The following is a 19,780-nucleotide window of genomic DNA, read 5'->3' as shown; positions in this document are numbered from 1 at the left end:
GTAATGTACAGGATTTTCTGGCAATCCCTTCCTTTCATTTTTATTTGATAACCTATATCCTGAAAGAAGAAGGGAATGCTGTGGATGGTCACCAAAGCACAAACCAGGGAAAGTCATGGGAAAAAAAATGCCTAAGGATCACCTTGAGCCAATATAAGGCAACCAATAAAATGACATTTATAAAAACTAAATATCAAAGGGGAAAAGCGAGTATGGCTTAATGTTACATAAAGAAGCAGATACAAAACAATGCATACTGACTGCAACTCTGCAGAAAATGAAAATTATGCTTGTGACCATGCAAAAAATGAAAGACTATGCACAATGAAGAGTCCTTGGGAGCAGGGTGATACTTTCTATCTCGTCCAAAGTTTCCGAGGAGGGTTTCGTATACTCGTGATAAGCATAGTAAGCAGGAGAAGGGACCCCGAGGATGACCAGCAGCCCTCCAGCACTAACAGGGAAGGGTCGCAAGGCGAGGCTGGAGCACTGCTTTTGGGAGGATGCAGGGATCAGGAGGAGCTCAGAGGGGCAGAGGGGTTCTGGGTGAAAGTCCGAAGGGGTAGCAGACTATCAACCCTCAGACCACTTTTCCAAATGGGCATGCAAAGAAACTGGAGATCTGCCAGCAACTTGGGATAAACTAGCTCTCCTGAACAGGTCAGCAGGGACTTCAGCCCGAGAAGAAAGGTCAGCCCCTGTAGGGCGGCTGTCGGAGTGACATTTTCAGAGCACAGCAATCTACTCCCATCACAGAAAGCTATTCCACAAATGCTAAAGTGACCAACTTTCAGGTTTTGTTCCAGGCATGGAATTTTTCAGATGTGGTGAGCTCAGAGATAACTCTAGACACAAAATAAGGATTTAACTTATCATGAGAAGCCCTTCAGATGTGAGGACTTCAAACACATGTAGCAACCCAAATGCAGTATGTACCTTTTACTGGTTCCCTTACAAGATGGTCTGGTCACCTGGCCCTGTCATTCAGCACAGTGCCGTGGCCCAGTGGCCCAGAGGTGGGCGCTTCTCCTAGGACTGGGCAACTGCCCCTTTTCATAGGTTTGCTTTCGGGTATGTGTGATGACGGTTATGTATTCACAGTCTCTCTCAGTCACGCACATACTTATACATATATGCACACCAATGCTTTTGTTTTGAAGGGGGAATATTTCTTTTCCAATGTATACATCTTAATTTATTTATGCTTTTCTTTAACACATACATCTTTCCTTTACAAATAGAAAGGCTTTCTCAGATTCTACCATGTTACATTATTTTTCCTAGCACAGACAAGATAGTATTGTTACTAATCTATCTAGCTAATGTCTCCCTAAACAGTCAGGAAAGCATGAGGGAAAGATAAGTTAACCATGAACCCTGCATAGCGTTTCTCCTTGAGGTTGTGCAATGTAGCAGACTGTGTAAAACTGCCTATGCCTTAGTGTGATTCTGAGATGGGGATAACAGTACCTACACCACGGAGTTGTTGGGAGGATTAAATGAGCATATATATATATATATAGATATATAGATATATAGATATAGTGTTTACAACAGGGTGTAGTACATAGTAAATGCTACGTAAGTGTTTGTTATTATTAATCGTTTTTTTTTAGTATTTTATTTATTTATTTGACAGAGAGAGAGGCAGCGAGAGAGGGAACACAAGCAGGGGGAGTGGGAGAGGAAGAAGCAGGCTCCCAGCAGAGCAGGGATGTGGGGCTCGATCCCAGGACCCTAGGATCACGCCCTGAGCCGAAGGCAGATGCTTAACGACTGAGCCACCTAGGCACCCCTATTATTAATCTTTTAATAAAAGTGGTCTAAGATTCGAAATACTTTAGACACAGATCAGGTTATTAAGATATAGTCTTGGTCTCCATCATTTATGCTTCCTTTTCGTAACAACCTGGGTCACAGGATTGATTGTGTAGGTTCACCTTAATAAATGAGGCTAGGAGGGAACATTTGAAATGTTAGGGACATTCAGATAAAGGACTTAAGATACTTGTCTTAACTTCCTTTCTTTTGTAGGGTTAGGAAATGAAAGTTTAACGTCTCTACTAAAATCATAACTGATCCTTTCTTGACCCCACAATTCAAATAATCTAAAACCATGCTTCTCAAACTACAGGGTGCATAGAAATCCCCTGGAAAGCTTGTTAAAACAGATTTCTGGGTCCCACTCTCAGGAACGCTGATTCAGTCTGGGACTCAGAGTATAAATTTTTAACAAGCTCCATGTGATGCTGATACTGTTCATCCGGGAACCTCTCTTTGAGTAGCTGGGCTCCAAAAAACATCTTTGGCCATTGTTCCTAAATCCCAAGTCCTGTCTTGGGAACATACTGAACGGTAGGAAAACTCTGGAACTCTTCCAGGACCATGACTAGGGAAACAACGTACATCTTTGAGTCCCAAAAGCTCCCTGAAGGACTGGGTTCCAGTTCAGCTCAGAACTGGCACCATAAATGCCTACTGACAGAAGGTCCACACTACGCTGTTGGCTTCGTAAGGGCCATGAGTATGTTTATGTCACCTGTGACCCAGCGTCTTGCAAACACCTAGCTAGGAATACATTGCCAGGAAGTTTCCGTGAAATAAATGAGTGAACTAAAAGGTTAGATCATTTCCACTGAAAAATGTATATATTTTAAAGCAGCAGCCCATGTATCTTCCTCCAGAAGTTATTTGATCAAGTTACCTCATAATAGAGAAAAATAAATGACAATTTAATTTTGTTCATATAGTTTATCTTAGAACCAATTTTTAAACATATGATTCCCTGTTTGTCTCCCATGAATACTGAAAGTTAAATGCAGCCAACATCCCCTGAGCTGGTTCTGCTCTGCTCCCCAGCCTATCACATGGGGAGAAGGGACCTTGGGAAGAGGGCAGAATCAAGCCCCCAATTTTTTTTTAATGATTTTTTATTATATTATGTTAGTCACCATACAGTACATCCCCGGTTTCCGATATAAAGTTCAATGATTCATTAGTTGCGTATAACACCCAGTGCACCATGCAATACGTGCCCTCCTTACTACCCATCACCAGCCTATCCCATTCCCCCAACCCCCTCCCCTCTGAGGCCCCCAGTTTGTTTCTCATAGTCCATAGTCTCTCATGTTTCATTCCCCCTTCTGATTACCCCCCTTTCTTTATCCCTTTCTTCCCCTACCGATCTTCCTAGTTCTTATGTTCCATAGATGAGAGAAATCATATGATAGTTGTCTTTCTCTGCCTGACTTATTTCACTTAGCATTATCTCCTCCAGTGCCGTCCATGTTGTAGCAAATGTTGAGAACTCGTTCTTTCTGATAGCTGAGTAATATTCCATTGCATATATGGACCACAACTTTTTAATCCAGTCATCTGTTGAAGGGCATCTCGGCTCCTTCCACGATTTAGCTATTGTGGACAATGCTGCTATGAACATTGGGGTGCATATGGCCCTTCTCTTTACTACGTCTGTATCTTTGGGGTAAACACCCAGTAGTGCAATGGCTGGATCATAGGGTAGCTCAATTTTTAACTTTTTAAGGGACCTCCACACTGTTTTCCAGAGTGGCTGTACCAACTTGCATTCCCACCAACAATGTAGGAGGGATCCCCTTTCTCCACATCCTCTCCAACAATTGTTGTTTCTTGCCTTGTCTATTTTTGCCATTCTAACTGGCGTAAGGTGGTATCTCAGTGTGGTTTTGATTTGAATTTCCTTGATGGCTAATGATTTTGAACATTTTTTCATGTGTCTGTTAGCCATTTGTATGTCTTCATTGGAAAAGTGTCTGTTCATATCTTCTGCCCATTTTTTGATTTGTTTATTTGTTTCTCGTGTATTGAGTTTGAGAAGTTCTTTGTAGATCTTGGATACCAGTCCTTTATCTGTAGTGTCATTTGCAAATATATTCTCCCATTCCGTGGGCTGCCTCTTAGTTTTTCTGACTGTTTCCTTGGCTGTGCAGAAACTTTTAATCTTGATGAAGTCCCATAAATTCATTTTATCTTTTGTTTCTCTTGCCTTTGGGGATGTGTCATGAAAAAGGTTGCTTTGGCTGATGTCGTAGAGGTTGCTGCCTATGTTCTCCTCTAGAATTTTGATGGATTCCTGTCTCACATCGAGGTCTTTCATCCATTTGGAGTTTATTTTTGTGTATGGTGTGAGATAGTGGTCAAGTTTCATTCTTTTGCATGTAGCTGTCCAATTTTCCCAGCAAGCCCCCAATTTTTTAGAACCACAAAATGTATAAATGTACTAAACATAATTAAACATTTTTCCCTACAACAAAGCCCCCCCAAATACATAGCAAAATTGTTTAGATATCAAATTTCTATAAACAAAAGATTCCGAGGTTTTTCTGTTTCTCCATTTACTCCCTTGTCTCTTCAGAAATAGGCTTTACTTTTGTTTTTCATTTTTCCCCCTCTTCCATTCCCCCCCCCCCATTTTTAGGGCTTAAGAAGTCCTCGTCTACGGAGTGAAGAGAAACCTGTGCTTTCTCTCTCTCTCCACTCTTAGCATTTGGCTTTGCAAAAGGGAAAGCCTCAATTGGAACCACGAGGAGGCCTCCTTCCCTGCAGTCTACACCCTTTCACTCCTATGGGATATATCAGAAGATTTGTGATACAGATTATACTCATAGACACATATACAGGGCAAAGGCAAAAAGGGAGGAAGAACATTACATACTTGGGGTGCTTCAGGTTGTTCAGTATGAATGGGGCATGGAGTGGAGGTGGCACTGAATGAAGATAACAGGGTAGTCAGGGGCTGAATGGCCTATGGTCTGGAAGTCCAACTGAAGAGTTGGCATTAATTACTTGGGAGACAGTGAGAAGCATCGGTTCTCTCCAGTCTTGGGTGCCTACCACCTACGGGCTGCACTAAGCCAAACAGCATTGGAGTCCATGGGGCGAGTCTCGTATGGCTACTGTGGTTCATAGACCCACAGAGAGATGATTTTAAATCAAATTCCTTGGGGTTTGGGTGGAAGGATAAGACTGCTCATTCTTTTAGTGAAAAACAAATTGTTTCCCTTTTTAATAAAAGCAAAATTTCCAAGGTTTTCCATCTTTAGCATAAAATTGAAGAGTAAGCCTGTTCATGGGCTTCCATTTGTTTTATTCTGTACTAAACAACTTGATTAAAAAAATCCATCAATTGATGCACCATCACTCAGTAATTTTTTTTCAGAAACAATTCCCATAGTTCACAAATACATGCATCAATTTTGGGGGCACATTTAAAGTTTAAAAATAGAAGCCGAGATTCTAGGGGAGTGATAATTGGACAACCTTTGACTTCCATGCCTAGTGTTTTTCTACAACAAGAATTCATTAATTATTCACAAATTATACAAATGAGATAATTTTGTTAGAAAAAAAGTGATGAATGAATGTTTTTTTCTATTCAGAACATCCAACACAAAGCCGAGATGGTACATTCTCTCCCCGTTTCTTTAATAAGTCACTTATTCATATATTTCAAGAATGAGATCATTTGGCAAAAAAAAAAAATACGATGGTGAGGAATAAATAACAATTGTATTGAATGATCATTTGTGTATGCATGTGTTTTTCCTAGATCACGAGATAGGAAGGAAGTGGTATTCACTATGACTGGGGGTAGACCATGTGAAAAATTAATGAGTTAAAATGGAAATGACAGAATTGCAGAGTTGTTTTGGAGAAAGAGAAGGAAGCAGTGGAGCATTAAAAAAAAAAAAAAGCAGGTTTGCAAGAACTGCGTTTCTGTCAAAGCTTATATATGCAGTGTCAGAATAAGAGACACATTCCAGAGGCGGGGATCAGAGAGTGGGGCTGAGCAGAAAGGAAAAGACAGGGTACCGGAAGGCCTGGATGGGACAGAAGCAAAAGCACAAGCACAGAAATGACAAGGTTGGGGCAGCGGCAGAGCACAGGCACCTGGGTCCAAAGTCAGAAGGGGAGGAAGAGGAAGTTAAGTTCTTAACTCTCTCTGCTGTTCTAACTAATCGAAATGAGAAAGAAAAATTTTTTTGTCTGGTCTGTCTGTTCCTTTGTTATCTTTATTTATCAGATTTTGAATATGTAACATAAATCATTTCGGTATAAATATTTCCACCCACGACTGGTTTTCCAAGCCCTTATGGCAACAGCCACTGGTCCACCCAGTAATCAGTGAGTCCACCTGCGGGGTTCGCTAAGCGGAAACACGGGCGGGCAGCACATCTCAAAGAGGACGGACTGCGAAGCTATGTGTAGAACCATGGTCACGGTCCACAGCCGCACAGCCGTCTGAGAGGGGGGGATAAAATGACACAGGTGGAGAAGACCGCACAGGAGCTGCAGAAACTGACTGCTGGAGCATGGAGGAAACATTTTGCTCAGCTTGTCAGGAGTGTCTTAGGAGATACGAATTCCACTTTCAAAATCTTTAATACCGGTACGCTGATATAGACTAGGCAGTTGTCACAAAGTTGTGAGAACCTCTTTATGGAGTAGGAAGCATCTCATATAAACATCCTTTCACAAACATCTATCAGACAAACGTAATAGATTAAAAACTGTGCACTTGAAATACTTCTCTCAGGTGGTTTTTCTGGCTTGCCTGATATATTTAGCTGATCAGCAGGAGGGAATATAGAGGAAAGGATAAGCAGCTTAATTTAGGAATGCAGTTATAGGGATAGATGAATGAACCCAAGACTAGAGGCTGCACACCTGACTTCTATTTCCTATGATAGAAAATAATCTGGTGACTCAGTCAAGCTACCTCCCTACTCTGAAACTCATTTAACTTATTCTGATGGAATGAGACCAATATAATTAAATTTCTTAGTAGCAGCACCCTTCCATTGAACAAAGCCTGTTTGCTCTCCAAGGGGTGGCGCCTCGTCACAGACAGTGTCACCCCCCCACCCCAATTCACAATGTCCAGAACAGGTCCCGCAGAGCACAGTCTGAAAGCCACAGGATTCCATTATCTAAAGTTCCTAACAGCTCTGATGTCTACGGTTCTCCTGTGGGTCAGATGAACCTACTTAAAACACCACCAAAAACCCTACCAAAACCCCCAAACAAAACCAGAAACAAGCCAGTAAAAGCACAACAAATCTTCCACAGTGAAAGGCTGAATGCTTTCTTTTCAAGTTGTATTCCAAATGGCTGAGTCTGCTTTTAAATATTACCATCTCTGGCCGTTATTTTCATATATCACATCATTCTTACACTCAGCATGTCAGCTCATGTCATTTCAATTTTGCATTTATTTTCTCGCTGGCTAAACATGCTGCCAGCACTTTTTCCCATTAGACTCAAAAGAAAAAAAATGGGCTGTTTGAAAATAACTTAGCATCTATATTTTTCCAACTTGGAAGTCCAGTTTTTTATCTCATGTCACATGGAATGAACACATGCTGTACACCAATACTTTAAAATAAAGAAACGTGATGCCTACATATTTGTTGAACTCGAGGTGGTAATTCATGGCCTCTCTCTCGGTGATTATAGTTTTTAACTGACCCCTGTGATTTTCATGACTGTTTAGAAAACTGGGAGGATGGACTGGTAGAGGAAAGCTGGTGCTTGCTCTTCAGCAATGCTGGTAACTTGTTTACTCACTGAGATGCAGGGGAAGGGGGCAAGAAAAGGTCGTAAAAGTCCCGAATAGGCAGAAACATCAGGTTCAGGGAGGCTGGTTAATTTTCCCAAGGTAATAACACTGTCAGGTGACCATACCTGTTTTTATTCAGATTCAATTCAGATTCTTGTCTGTGAAAGCCTTGCTCTTACCACCGCGTAAGGACTTTGTTCTAGCCAATGTCCAATGCTTGCGGCGGCCCAGAAGCCGGCACCACTGAAGATGCACCAGACTAGGGCACCTGAACGGCATCTTCCGGAAGGCATGCAGAACGCTAGTAACGCAGCAGGAAGAAGCAAAGTGAAAATGTGACGCAACAACCACCTGGACATCTGGGAAGCAGGAGCTGCCAGCAGAAAGAACATGAGACAGGCAGCGGTGGCAGGACAAGGCTTTCCAGGGGGCGCACCCCCATCCGAGCCTCACAATAGACATCTGAGCCAGATGGTGTTATTCCATTTTATAGATGAAGAAATGGCAATTCGGAGAACTTAACTTGCTCACTCTAGTGTCTTCTGCTTCGTAAGTGGCAAAGCCAAGACTAGAAAGTAGCACGATGGCCTCCTACTTCAGGTCTCTCTTGCTTGTCTCCGGGTCAGTCTGTAAGGAGTGACGGTCTAGATCTCCTGGCGTTCTACCTTCAGATCTCTGTAACATGTCAGAGGACTCTGAAGTGAAGCTATTAGGTCTACTCTTTTGGCTTTTCCTAGAGTCAGAGGTGAAGCTTAAGGGAACTGGTACTACTGAATTGAAATGCATGAAGTTAAACAAACACAAATAAACTCACCATTGGGAGTTTACAAGGAAAAGATAAAGATATTTCGCCTTACCGTGCTTCCCCCCTCCCCTGCCAAATTACCAGTAACTCAGAACTATTTTTATACTTCTTGACAAAATTAGGAAATATTTAGCAATAACACACAGGGTGATCATGCCTCTATTCCAGTAATTTTTCTATTTAACTTAGTGGAAAAACTTGTCCCCTTCCTTGTACAATATTTATGATGATAAATAGCTTTGTAGCCGAGACGGCACTGATTGGACCACAGTAGTGAATCTTTGTTCACTGCAATGCTGATTTCAGATAGACAGCAAATTTGAATAGCCTCAGTTCCTCTCATGACAAATAAATATGTCTTATTTTCATTGAACCGTTTCTCATCCATCAAACTTGCCTGGGGAAAATGCTAACGAGCCTATGCCTGCTCTGGGAGGAGTGAGGGCAAAACCGCTTCGTCCTTTCAGTGACTCGGAGTATCCTGCTTCAGAATCTCCAGGCTGACCAGATGGTCTCTCTTCTGCAACTCTAGAGGGGTTTCTGTTCTTGGTGACCAATACTGTCACCAAGAAGGTACTCCAGGAGAGTATTACACATGACACCAAGAGATAGGGTCTCATGCTTTATAAATCTCCTCAGAGGTAAACAGGATCCGAATTATATTTAAATTTAAGTCGCCATATTGATATGGCAAAGAAAACACTGGCCAGATGGTGCTGAGTACAAAGCAGTGTCACATAACATCCCCGTCCCTTTACTATTTATGAGTCCAAGACTCATGTCAGCTGTTTAGATGGTGATATGACCACGCTATCTCTTAATACCAAAGGGAAGTCGGGTATCCTTTCCCGCTCATCTGTTTTCCTCATTCTTCCATTTTTATTTCATGATGGCCTGTATCTTCCTCTTTAGGATTCATTCCCACAATGGCCACTAGGATAGAACTGCAATCCCCTCAAATGCTTCTGTGTTATTGAAAACACAGGGAGTGGCTATACTTTGTTTCTTCTTTTTTTTAGAGAAAAATCACAGAAATTCTAGTTTCCATTGCTTTCTGCTCAGGCAGAAATAAATTTAAAAGGACACTCTCAGAAAGGTTTTGGGCTAAGAAAGGTATATGCTGTTCCTCTCTATGGTGCTTTTCATGGCTCTTCCCTGAGGAAGCTTTGTAGGGAAGGGAAGAGGGACTGGATGTTAACCACCTTTTTTTTTTTTTAAAGATTTTATTTATTTATTTGACAGAGACAGCCAGCAAGAGAGGGAACACAAGCAGGGGGAGTGGGAGAGGAAGAAGCAGGCTCATAGTGGAAGAGCCTGATGTGGGGCTCGATCCCATAACGCCGGGATCACGCCCTGAGCCGAAGGCAGACGCTTAACTGCTGCGCCACCCGGGCGCCCCTGTTCACCACCTTTTAGCTCTAATTCTGTATACATTTACTTTGAAGACATTCCTCTCCTAACAGAGCCATAGGGGCCAAGAGGGAAGTAAACAGTTAAGAAGTGTTTATGGAAAAGGTTATTCCTGCGGGGATTCAATAAATAAATACCGGCCAATTATGATACTTTCAGTATATGGTTATTTTATATAATTAGAACACTGGAGCAAAACAGCTTAAGACCCACCCATGGGATGACCGGTAATGGGTAACTGTAGGGAGCTCTGTGGAGTCATAGAAAGAGCATTGGACTGAACACTGGGAGGGAAGGCTGACTTCCAGGGCTCTCTCTGTACCTAACCAGGATTCAGGGCAACTCGATTCACCTTTCTAGATCTCAATACTCCTCTTTGCTAAATTGCAGGGTAGTAGGGACTGAATGTTTGCGTCCCTTCCCGACAAATTCAAATGTTGAAGCCAAAGCCCCAGTACGACTGTATTTGGAGATAGGGCCTTCGAGAAAATGGTAAAGGTTAAATGAGTCAGTAACGGTAGGATCCTAATAAGTGCAAGAGACTCCAGAGCTCTTTCTCCTTGCCACAGTGAGAAGCTGCCTATCTCCAAGCCCAGAAGAGAGCTTTCATCAGAAACCCGCCACACCAGCACCTTGATCTTGGACTTCCCAGCCTCCAGAACCATGAGAAATGTGTTGCTTAAGCCACCAGTCTATGATAGTGCATATGGTGGGTAGAGCAGACTAGTACAGTGGTTATGACTCACATACTGATTTACAGTTTATAAAGCGCTTTTACGGATTTTATCTTCTCAGAGAAACTTGAGGAGATGGTAAGAGCAGAATATTATTTTACAAAAAGAAATACCTCAGCCTGATTGAAGATCACCAGGGTACTGAGTAGAATTTAGTCACACTGCAAATCTGGGTCGTAAAAAGCACCTCTGGTTTTCTTGTTTTCAGCATCATTTTGTTGGATGTCTATGAATTCTGTCTAGTTTTTAGATTTCCAGGTAATGCTCGGTTGAAGAATATCAAATTTATCACAAGTCATGTATATATTTTTTCCCTTTAGAACTATAATAATCATTTCCTTTGACCCAATGGTTCTCAAAATATGGTCTGGGGCCAGCGGTGGAAGCTAAGGACTTGGAAATGCAAATTCTTGGGCCCTACCCCTGACCTATAGAATCAGAAATTCTGGGGGTGGCCCCCCTCCCTGTCCTGAAACCTGTGTTCTAACAATCCCTCCAGGGGATTCTGAGACTGCTAGGAATTGAGAGCCACTGCTCTGATCTCTGTACACTTGTTCCCCTTGTAACTGGCTGACGTTTGACATTCCCCCACCTTACCACAGTGAAGGCTATGCAGCTGCAATTCTGAGTCCTATAACCAACGAGATCCATGACATACTGTTAAAACCACTTTTGAAATGTTCGAACCATGTGACTGTATCCTTCATATAATTATAATATTCCATAATTTTGTGTTACCCTTTGTTACATACATCCTTTAAGTTAACGTAGAATTCGAAAACATTTTAGAAGAAAAGTCATCTTGGTCCAGCATATCATAAACCTTGAACTAAGCTGACTCTATTCTAATTAAAAATAGTAATTTAAAACAGAATGAATTTATTATTTAAAGTAGATAATGTTTTTAATCCCTTACTCAAGGTACTTGACCATCTACTCCCCCACTCCCATCCCTAAAATCTCAGTAACTTCAAAAGGAAATTAATTTGTACATGAAATCTATTTCTAAGCAAGATTCACCCCCTCTCCAATCAGGAAAGAACATTTCAATGAATAATAAAAATGATCTGAAATTTATATTTAAAATTTCTCTTCTAATATTTATTCTGGAAAGCCAAATACACAATTTATTAATTATATATATTATAATTATAGGTAATAATTGTATAGTTAAATACCATATTATAAAAATAATGAAAAAAATGTGGAAGTACAAGTCTTCAAATGTCTGGGGTTTAAAGACACTAAGATTTTAATCTAATATGTTTCCTTGGATAGCTTTCCTGTGCTTGAAGTCTGAAAACTCTAGGGATTTCTGGTGGAAAATATGGACTCCAACACCAATGTCATTCATCTATATTTAAATGACTATATATGTGTGTGTATATGTGTGATTATACATGGCACCTGTTACCTTAGGACGTTAGCACTAATCTATGAATTCTCTAGAACACTTTCCTATGAATTTCAAATGAATTTTGCAATAACATTCGACAAAGAGAGAAGCACAATATTGCTTTTTAAGAATAAAACCTTATACACTTTCAAAATCAACTTTCCTCACGTAGAAATAACATAGAAATCACCTTTTACTCCCTTGAATGGAGCGGCCAGCGAGAACAAAATCCACATACTCTGTGCTGCTTCTGTTATTAATTTGCTTATATAAGCAAAACTGTGAACTTTCTGTGGAAGTACAAGTCTTGCAAATCACACAACTGATAAAACAGCATATAGCTTGCACACCATTCATACAATGACAGTTTCTGAACGACAGATTTAATGAGATTAGTAGACTTCTGCCCAGCACATCACTCCAACTATTTTATTTATCTTCTCTAGATTTTCTTTTGGCAGCACTTAACTGAAAAAGCTATTTGCAATTATATGAAGATTGACTCACAAATATCTACCATGTCTCTAAAAAGATATGGAAAGAATTAAACTGAACATAAAGATTCCTCCCCAATAGTAAACAAACGTTTTACACACATAAACACAACACACACTTTTGATGATGTTCTCTTAAGTGTAGAAAGAATTTTTTGTAGTATTATCAAGACTAATTAGAGTGTTATCCTAAATATTTTACTTTGAGGTATCAACACTGTCATTGTTTTAACCTAAGATTTGCTCATGACATCACCAGCAAGTAAACCTTCCCCAAAAGGAAGGACTAGTCTTAGTGCCAACAGCAAACGCGAAAGCCAACTCCTATTCATAATGACTCGTCTTTTAAAACGTGTTTTGACATGAATGACTCAGCAAAGCTGGGTCACTGCCAACGGGTGCCAACGGGTGCCAACTAGTTCAGGGGCCCTGGGGGAAACATGGTTAACTACAGAGGCAAACGATGACTGGGCAAGTCAAGTCCTCCCTCCTTTGATCCAGGTAAGAAAAGCATTATTTTCTGAAACAGAAGGAAAGCTGGTTCTCTTAACAGTTATTAAAACGTGTAGGGGACAACAACATAAATGTGAAAGGTACCATGAGAAAAAAAGAACAAGGACTCCTTTGGGCTTTCAACGCCAAAGATCTCAATGTATACTTTTATGGTTTTCTGTATCCCAAAATTTAGTCAAAACAAAAAAAGCTTTAGAAAAAAAAAAAGCAAGCAGCCTTTGAGGGTAGGATGATACTATGAAAGTACAAAAAAGAGTAAACATTTAACTTCTACACGATTAAGGGAGAAATAAAAAAAATCACTTTTCATTTTAATAGAGAAATGGATAGGTATATGTGTTCTCCTAATATACTCAATTGTATTTTACTAGTTCATTCACTGGGTGGGTCCCATCCTTCAATGAGAATGCCAGTCTGGGGATAGGATCTGTGAGAGACGGAGATCTTGTGCCCCAAGGAATTAATCTGGCATCGTTAAAATGATAGTTGATAGCCCAGCAGAGCACTTGAGCTCCAGCTCCACTGATCTTATTAACTAAACTGACAATCTGGCACTAAGTAGAAATACAGGGCCAAATTCCTCATCAACCTCTGCCCCTGGCCCCCACCCCCCACCCGAATTCACTCAGGAGCAGGCGAGTGAAGATAAGGCAAGAAAAAAGAATTCAAAGGCAGTTTGCGTGGATACTGTAAGATCAACCTATTTTGTACCTCTGGGGAGATGCTGTGTTCGGTGAGTTTCTCCCAGAAGACCACTTCAGTTATCTCAGTTATTCCAGACCTAAGAAGCAAGTCTCTAACTCAACTATTTCTGATGGCTCTCTTCTGATGGTCATCTTTCTTTTTTTCAGAAATATACACAATGGCTCCTTTAATACAATCGTCACGATGCGAGACAAATGATTACGAGATTATCCAAAGTCCACTTGCCTTTCTTTTTTTTTATTTTTTTATTTTAATGTTTTTTTAATTATATTATGTTAGTCACCACTTGCCTTTCTGTAACTTGCTGACAGCTTTCTTTCTAACCTCTTCATCTACGCAGACTCCTTTGAATTATTTCTCAGTCTCCACCTGAGCTGACATCACCCTCAGAATCAGTGCCACTCACACATTAAATAGATGTGCAGTTATCTTGTCTCCTTGATAATTAACAAAGACGTTAAGGGCCAATGCCAATTCAGTGGCATTAGCTGGATACCTTCCATTACCTGATATCATTGTTTATGGTCTATTAAGCAGTTTTCATTTCACCTTATGGGCCCATATAAAATCCAAGCTAGCTGTTTCTCAAATTACAGGCAGTATTAAAGAACATTAGTGGCTTCTTCTTTTATATTTTCTAAATAATCTCTAAATTCATTGCAAGTATTCTGATATATATTGATGTATATTGGACAATATATATGTTTTCAGCTTCCCAGTATTTTTAGTCTTTTACCCCTCTCCCCTTAAAGCATACTCATTGTTTTACACTAATGGTAGCTTTCTCACTTTCAAAATAGCGTACTTTCTGATTCTTGCTTAATTTTTTTTTTCTAACCAAATTATCATTGTATTGATTCATTTTCCACTGGGGCATGTAATTTTCCAAAAGTTCTCTGATCTTGTTCTGCTTTATTTTTCATCATTCTTACATACAGAACATGCATGTTGACAGCATGCAGAAGTCAGTGGGTCCGAGGGATCATATGGGCAGGCTTAGCTGTTCTCAAAATCCATCTTGTTATGCAGGCCTCCGCTGGACAGGCTAATAATACAGCCACCAGGGCAGGACTGAACACTCAAAGGGCTTTAGCTGTCAAAGGTCTACAGCAGGACAGTAGAAAATGTATGGAAGCATTCACTTACCTGCTTTTGATCAACAATTATTTCGAGGTCTTCATCACTGCTTAGTTTTCCATATCCTTTTTCTTTACTTTTCTTGTGAAAGAATAATTTTAAATGATCATTTAGTTTCTTTCCATTAATAAGGTTAACTCCCACTTAATACTGCTTAAAGATAAAAGTCTTTACTTAGCCTTGTTCACTAGTCATAATACATCATTCTTTATGTCAGTCTCTCACGGACAACAGCAAATGTTTTGTTGTTAAAATGCTGGCTTATAATGAACTCATCAAGTATTTCTGCTTAGCCTCTTTCATCCAAATTATACCTTTAATCCTTTTCTGAATATTGTTATGCTTTTTTTCAATTTCGTAGTTTCAAAACAGATTCTTTAATGTTTTGAGCTAGATAAACAACTCCCTTAAGAGTCCCAGCCCATTTTTCTTAAAGACTGAAACTGCATTTAGTAATTATAGTACGCTTAAGACTTCAACTATTAAATGTTTATTTTAATCCCTTTTATATTTTAAAGAATAATACAAGCATTATACAACTCAGATAACGAATCTTCAGATTCTCTACATTTGCTTATAAATCCGATGAAAACTAACACTGAAAAAAACAGCTCAAGTAATTTTTAAAAGATGAGTAAAATAATTTTCCAAATTAGGTAGTTTGAAAAGTTGGAAGAATACAGACCATTTTTTAAAAATGCACTTATTGGCATTTTGTCTTTTTTCTCACTACCCCCCCAACCCCCTGTGACCAATCCCCATCTACCTTCCCCATAGCAAAAATTGTAAAGTTAGAAAAGGTCATAGATCATTTTAACCATTTCACTCTTGTGTTACAGGAGAAAAATAATATGTCTGAGTCTTTTTTTTTTCCTTTCTCCTAATGTGCTGGCTGATAGGAATACCAGAAATGACAGATTCCTTCTTCATAATTTCAGAAATCAGAGTACCTCTGTAGAGGACCAGTAAGAAAAGGAAAATAAAATTCACTACATAATTAGCTGTAGTCCCAGTTATTATTTAAAAACAAAAACAATCCTTGCTTTAGGTATTAACTACATCAACGAGAATTAAGGGAACTAAGAAATATTTGTTTGCATCTATTATGCCATATTAAGATCCCTTGAGGGAAGAACTTTATCCTTCAGTGAACATGATGTAAATCTTCTTTACCTTGTGGGACACAATTCTTCCTCCCCAACAAACATATCTCCTATTTTTGTAGTTTTTTTTTTTTTGTAATAAAGAGATTTCTGAATCTTCAAGTATTAGGATGCATAAATAAAATCTGAATTCTCATTCATATATTAATGAATTTAGCCACTTAGAACAGAACAGATGGCCACAGTATTTCTCTCTATTATTCTTCTCCTCATTTGAGGTGCCATTTCAGGATTGATGGAAAACAAAAAGAACTGGGTAGGTTTCAATCAAGCTGACTTCCTTCCTATGACTTTGTTTTTGTATCCTCTTAGTCTACTGGTTGCCGTAAGATATTGTCCAGAGACCCTCTAAAGCAAAACATTCAGAAATGCCTTTCCAATTATTGATCTGTATACGTACCAAGTAGCTCATTTGCATGACCCGATTTCTGGACAAAAGGACATTAAGTAGAGATGGAATGTGGGTCCTTCCATCCATTCCACTGTCAGACATCCCAGAATTCTTTGCACCAGCGGCAGTGGTTTCATTGCCAGAACTTGCTGACCAAAGAACCACAGATCTTGCCCAGCAACGGTATTTATAATGTATGACAATAATCTAAGTATCCCTGAATCATTGTCTTGACTTTATAAACATTGTGAAATTTTTGGCTAGCACAAAAAACCATTGAAACTAAAATTTCTTCCTTTCTAACTAATTTTTATCCTAGCACTTCTAGGTTTCCTGACTGCTGTTCTAGTTTAATGCTTTTGAAAATACCCCATCTATTATTAATTATATATATTTTTATATTTCATCCTACGCGTATGGACTATTCAGCCTCTTTGTCATAAAAGCTCTCAATATTCCCTTTTTAATGCCCCACCCCCGAATTTCTTGTGATGAACAGATCACTGCTAACTGATACAACAATGTCGGCATTCACCGAACTTAATTCAAGGCTGAGATTCTACCACCACCAAATTCCACCTTTCCAATTTAATCTCAACTCCTTATCTGATTTAGGAGTTTATTTTCCTGGGAAGAGGCTAGGTCAGGGAAGGAGATTATATCCACAACTACTCTAAGTAGAAGTTGGCATTTTCCAAGAGTGGGAGGAGGCATTTAGAGCTCTGATTTTGTATTTAAGCCCCAGTCTCCAAACAGCACACAACTGTACACGGAGTCAGAAGCCTTACAGTTTTACTCTAGAGTTAAGCAATATTTTCGAGTTCACCCCATAACCCCAGGGGGATTAATCCTTTTCTAAGCCATAATTGTTATTCGCTCACTTACTGCTTATTTCTAGTGCGAGCATAATCCTCTTTCAAGCACTCAGCTTCCCACTTTGACTGCTTAGATCAGCCAGCCCAGGCAGAGATCTTCAGCTCTCCTCCCTCCTCCCAGCCAGGAATCCCTGTCTTCTATCTATGCACTTCTGTCCAGCACAAAAAGCAACTCAATAGCTTCTGCGTGGTCTTTCCCATTAGCCAAAGGACTGAACTAGAAGGAGAAAGAAAGCTAACCTCTCTCTCCACTGTCCAAGCGTGAAGGAGGCAGGGCTTCTGTGGGAGGAGAAGCGAGAGGGTAGTCACTTCCTGTGCCCCTCCCACCTCCCCTGGCAGACAGTGGAGCTGAGGATTTCAACTGAGGCAGTAAGGTCAGGCCCTCTCCTCCTCAGCCTTAGCATGCTGCCTGCTGATAGTCGGTTTTGTGCACTGCTCACCTCTCTGCAGCTGAGAAGAGAGCATCCGTGCAGTGGAGCTAAAAGGATGAGGACTTTGAGGTGGGGGAAGTGAGGAAAGAGAGAAAGAAAACAGTCATTTGCCAAGACTACCTCACTCTATAAGAAGCTTTCAGCTCTGGAGAAGTGTCCAATGTCAAACCCCAAATGCATCATCTCCCATCTTCCCCATGCCATTCTGAATCCTTTCTGAGTAACGGCAAGGAGACTCACCTAGTTCTTTGCTAGTGCTGATAACTTCTTTTAATATCATTGAATCTGATCCACAGTTTTCTTAAGAATATTGAGTCTAACTGGTAACCTTTCCTCTCTGCAGACATTCCATTATCTCTCCTTAACCCTATTTACCTCCTGCTTCCCACCCCTTCATTCTCTCCTCCACAAAAGTGGAACAGAAAGGTGGATTTACTCACTTGAATTAAATAAGCCATAAAACTTATAAACTGCATAGGAAAACAATACATGCCCATGGATCTGGAATGCATTATATAAGAAAATTTTGCAAGTAAGTAATAACAAAACAAAACAACAGCAACAACAACAAAACCCCCAACAAAACAACAAAATCTGCTGGGATAAGGACCTGAAAAATGAAGATCCCTACATTCATTTTAGAATAGGAGTTTACTAGAAAGTAAGAGTTTTAACTGAAAGACACTAGTTGTTTGTAGGTCCAATTAAAAGGATTCTTCATACTTATTAGGAATGGAATAAAGGAAGGAAATTTTGAAAAGGAAAAGAAACACATTATTTAGTTAATTGCACAAATTAGCCTCGGTTGCAATTTTTGCCTGAGTACAGAATAATAATGTAAATAAATATAAAGGTTAGAGATTACGTATAAAAATGCAAACTGGTGCAGCCACTGTGGAAAATAGTGTGGAGGTTGCTCAAAAAGTTAAAAATAGAGCTACTCTATGACCCAGCAATTGCACTACTATGGATTTACCCAAAGGATACAAAAATAGTCATTCAAAGGGATACATGCACCCTGATGTTTATAGCAGCATTACCAACAATAGCTAAATTATGGAAATAGCCCAAACGCATACAATTTCACTCATATGTGGAATTTAAAAAACAAAACAAATAAGCATGGGGAAGAAAAAGAGAGAGAAGCAAACCAAGAAACAGACTCTTAGCTATAGAGAACAAATCAATGTTTACCAGAGGGGATGGGTTAATAGGTGGTGGGGATTAAGGAAGGCACTTGTGGGGCACCTGGGTGGCACAGCGGTTACACATATGGGGCACCTGGGTGGCCTAGGCGTTAAGCGTCTGCCTTCGGCTCAGGGTGTGATCCCGGCGTTCTGGGATCGAGCCCCACATCAGGCTCCTCTGCTGGGAGCCTGCTTCTTCCTCTCCCACTCCCCTTGCTGTGTTCCCTCTCTCACTGGCTGTCTCTCTCTCTGTCAAATAAATAAATAAATAAATAAATAAATAAAAGGAGTGCACTTGTAATGAGCACCAGATGTTGTATGAAATTGCTGCATCACTGAATTTTACACCTGAAACTAATATTATTATACTGTATGTTAACTAACTGGAATTTAAGTAAAAACAAAAAATTACATATAAATATTTTAAAAATATTTTTTACTATTATTTATTTATTACTATTATTACTATTATTATTTAATGATAAACAGTAGACCTGAACTTAGTAAAGCAAATGTTACATGAAGAATATATAATAGAGACAAAAAAACAAAGACCTCCCCACTCTCTTTTTTGTGGTTGTCAATATTCAATTCCTATCATCTTATCTTCCCTCTCTTCCATCCCTTCTTCTCTACCACCTTCTTCCCACAGCCTGCAAAATTGCTCAGCTTTCCCTATTCTAAAAGAAGACTTCCTCACATCTCCTTTCCCCTAAAGACATTCATTTAATCTCTCTTATCTCTTCACTGTCAAATTTGAAAGAGTGGTCCATGCTCACTAGCAAACAGCTTCTTCCTTTCTCTTCACTTTTGAGGTAATTACAATAGTTTGCAATTTACTGTAATTGTATTCACAGTCACCAATGGACTTCTAATTATCAGATTCTCTAGCAGTCCACTTTTAGAGGTAATAGTGTGAATTAGCCCCCAAAGCAATTTGTG

General features: G+C 39.8%; 1 protein-coding gene across 4 annotated transcripts in view; it reads right to left on the bottom strand.

Annotated features, from left to right (window-relative positions):
* Window positions 1–17,252, bottom strand: part of PEX5L (peroxisomal biogenesis factor 5 like) — a 157,671-nt gene extending 140,419 nt beyond the window's left edge. For 3 of the 4 annotated variants that reach the window (XM_008705296.2, XM_040621565.1, XM_040621564.1), the window contains exons 1-3: window positions 17,227–17,252; window positions 16,355–16,514; window positions 14,801–14,872 (exon numbers count right to left, since the gene is read on the bottom strand). In XM_008705296.2, coding sequence (XP_008703518.2) covers window positions 14,801–14,872; window positions 16,355–16,514; window positions 17,227–17,252 — 258 coding nt within the window. Of the gene's footprint in view, window positions 1–14,800; window positions 14,873–16,354; window positions 16,515–17,226 lie in introns of those variants that run through there. The other variant, XM_040621566.1, reaches the window with a different exon arrangement.
* Between the last annotated feature and the right edge of the window lie 2,528 nt (window positions 17,253–19,780).

The sequence above is a fragment of the Ursus maritimus genome, unplaced genomic scaffold (assembly GCF_017311325.1).
Source record: "Ursus maritimus isolate PB19 unplaced genomic scaffold, ASM1731132v1 scaffold_4, whole genome shotgun sequence".
NCBI lineage: Eukaryota > Metazoa > Chordata > Mammalia > Carnivora > Ursidae > Ursus > Ursus maritimus.
This window is presented reverse-complemented; position numbering and strand designations above follow the sequence as displayed.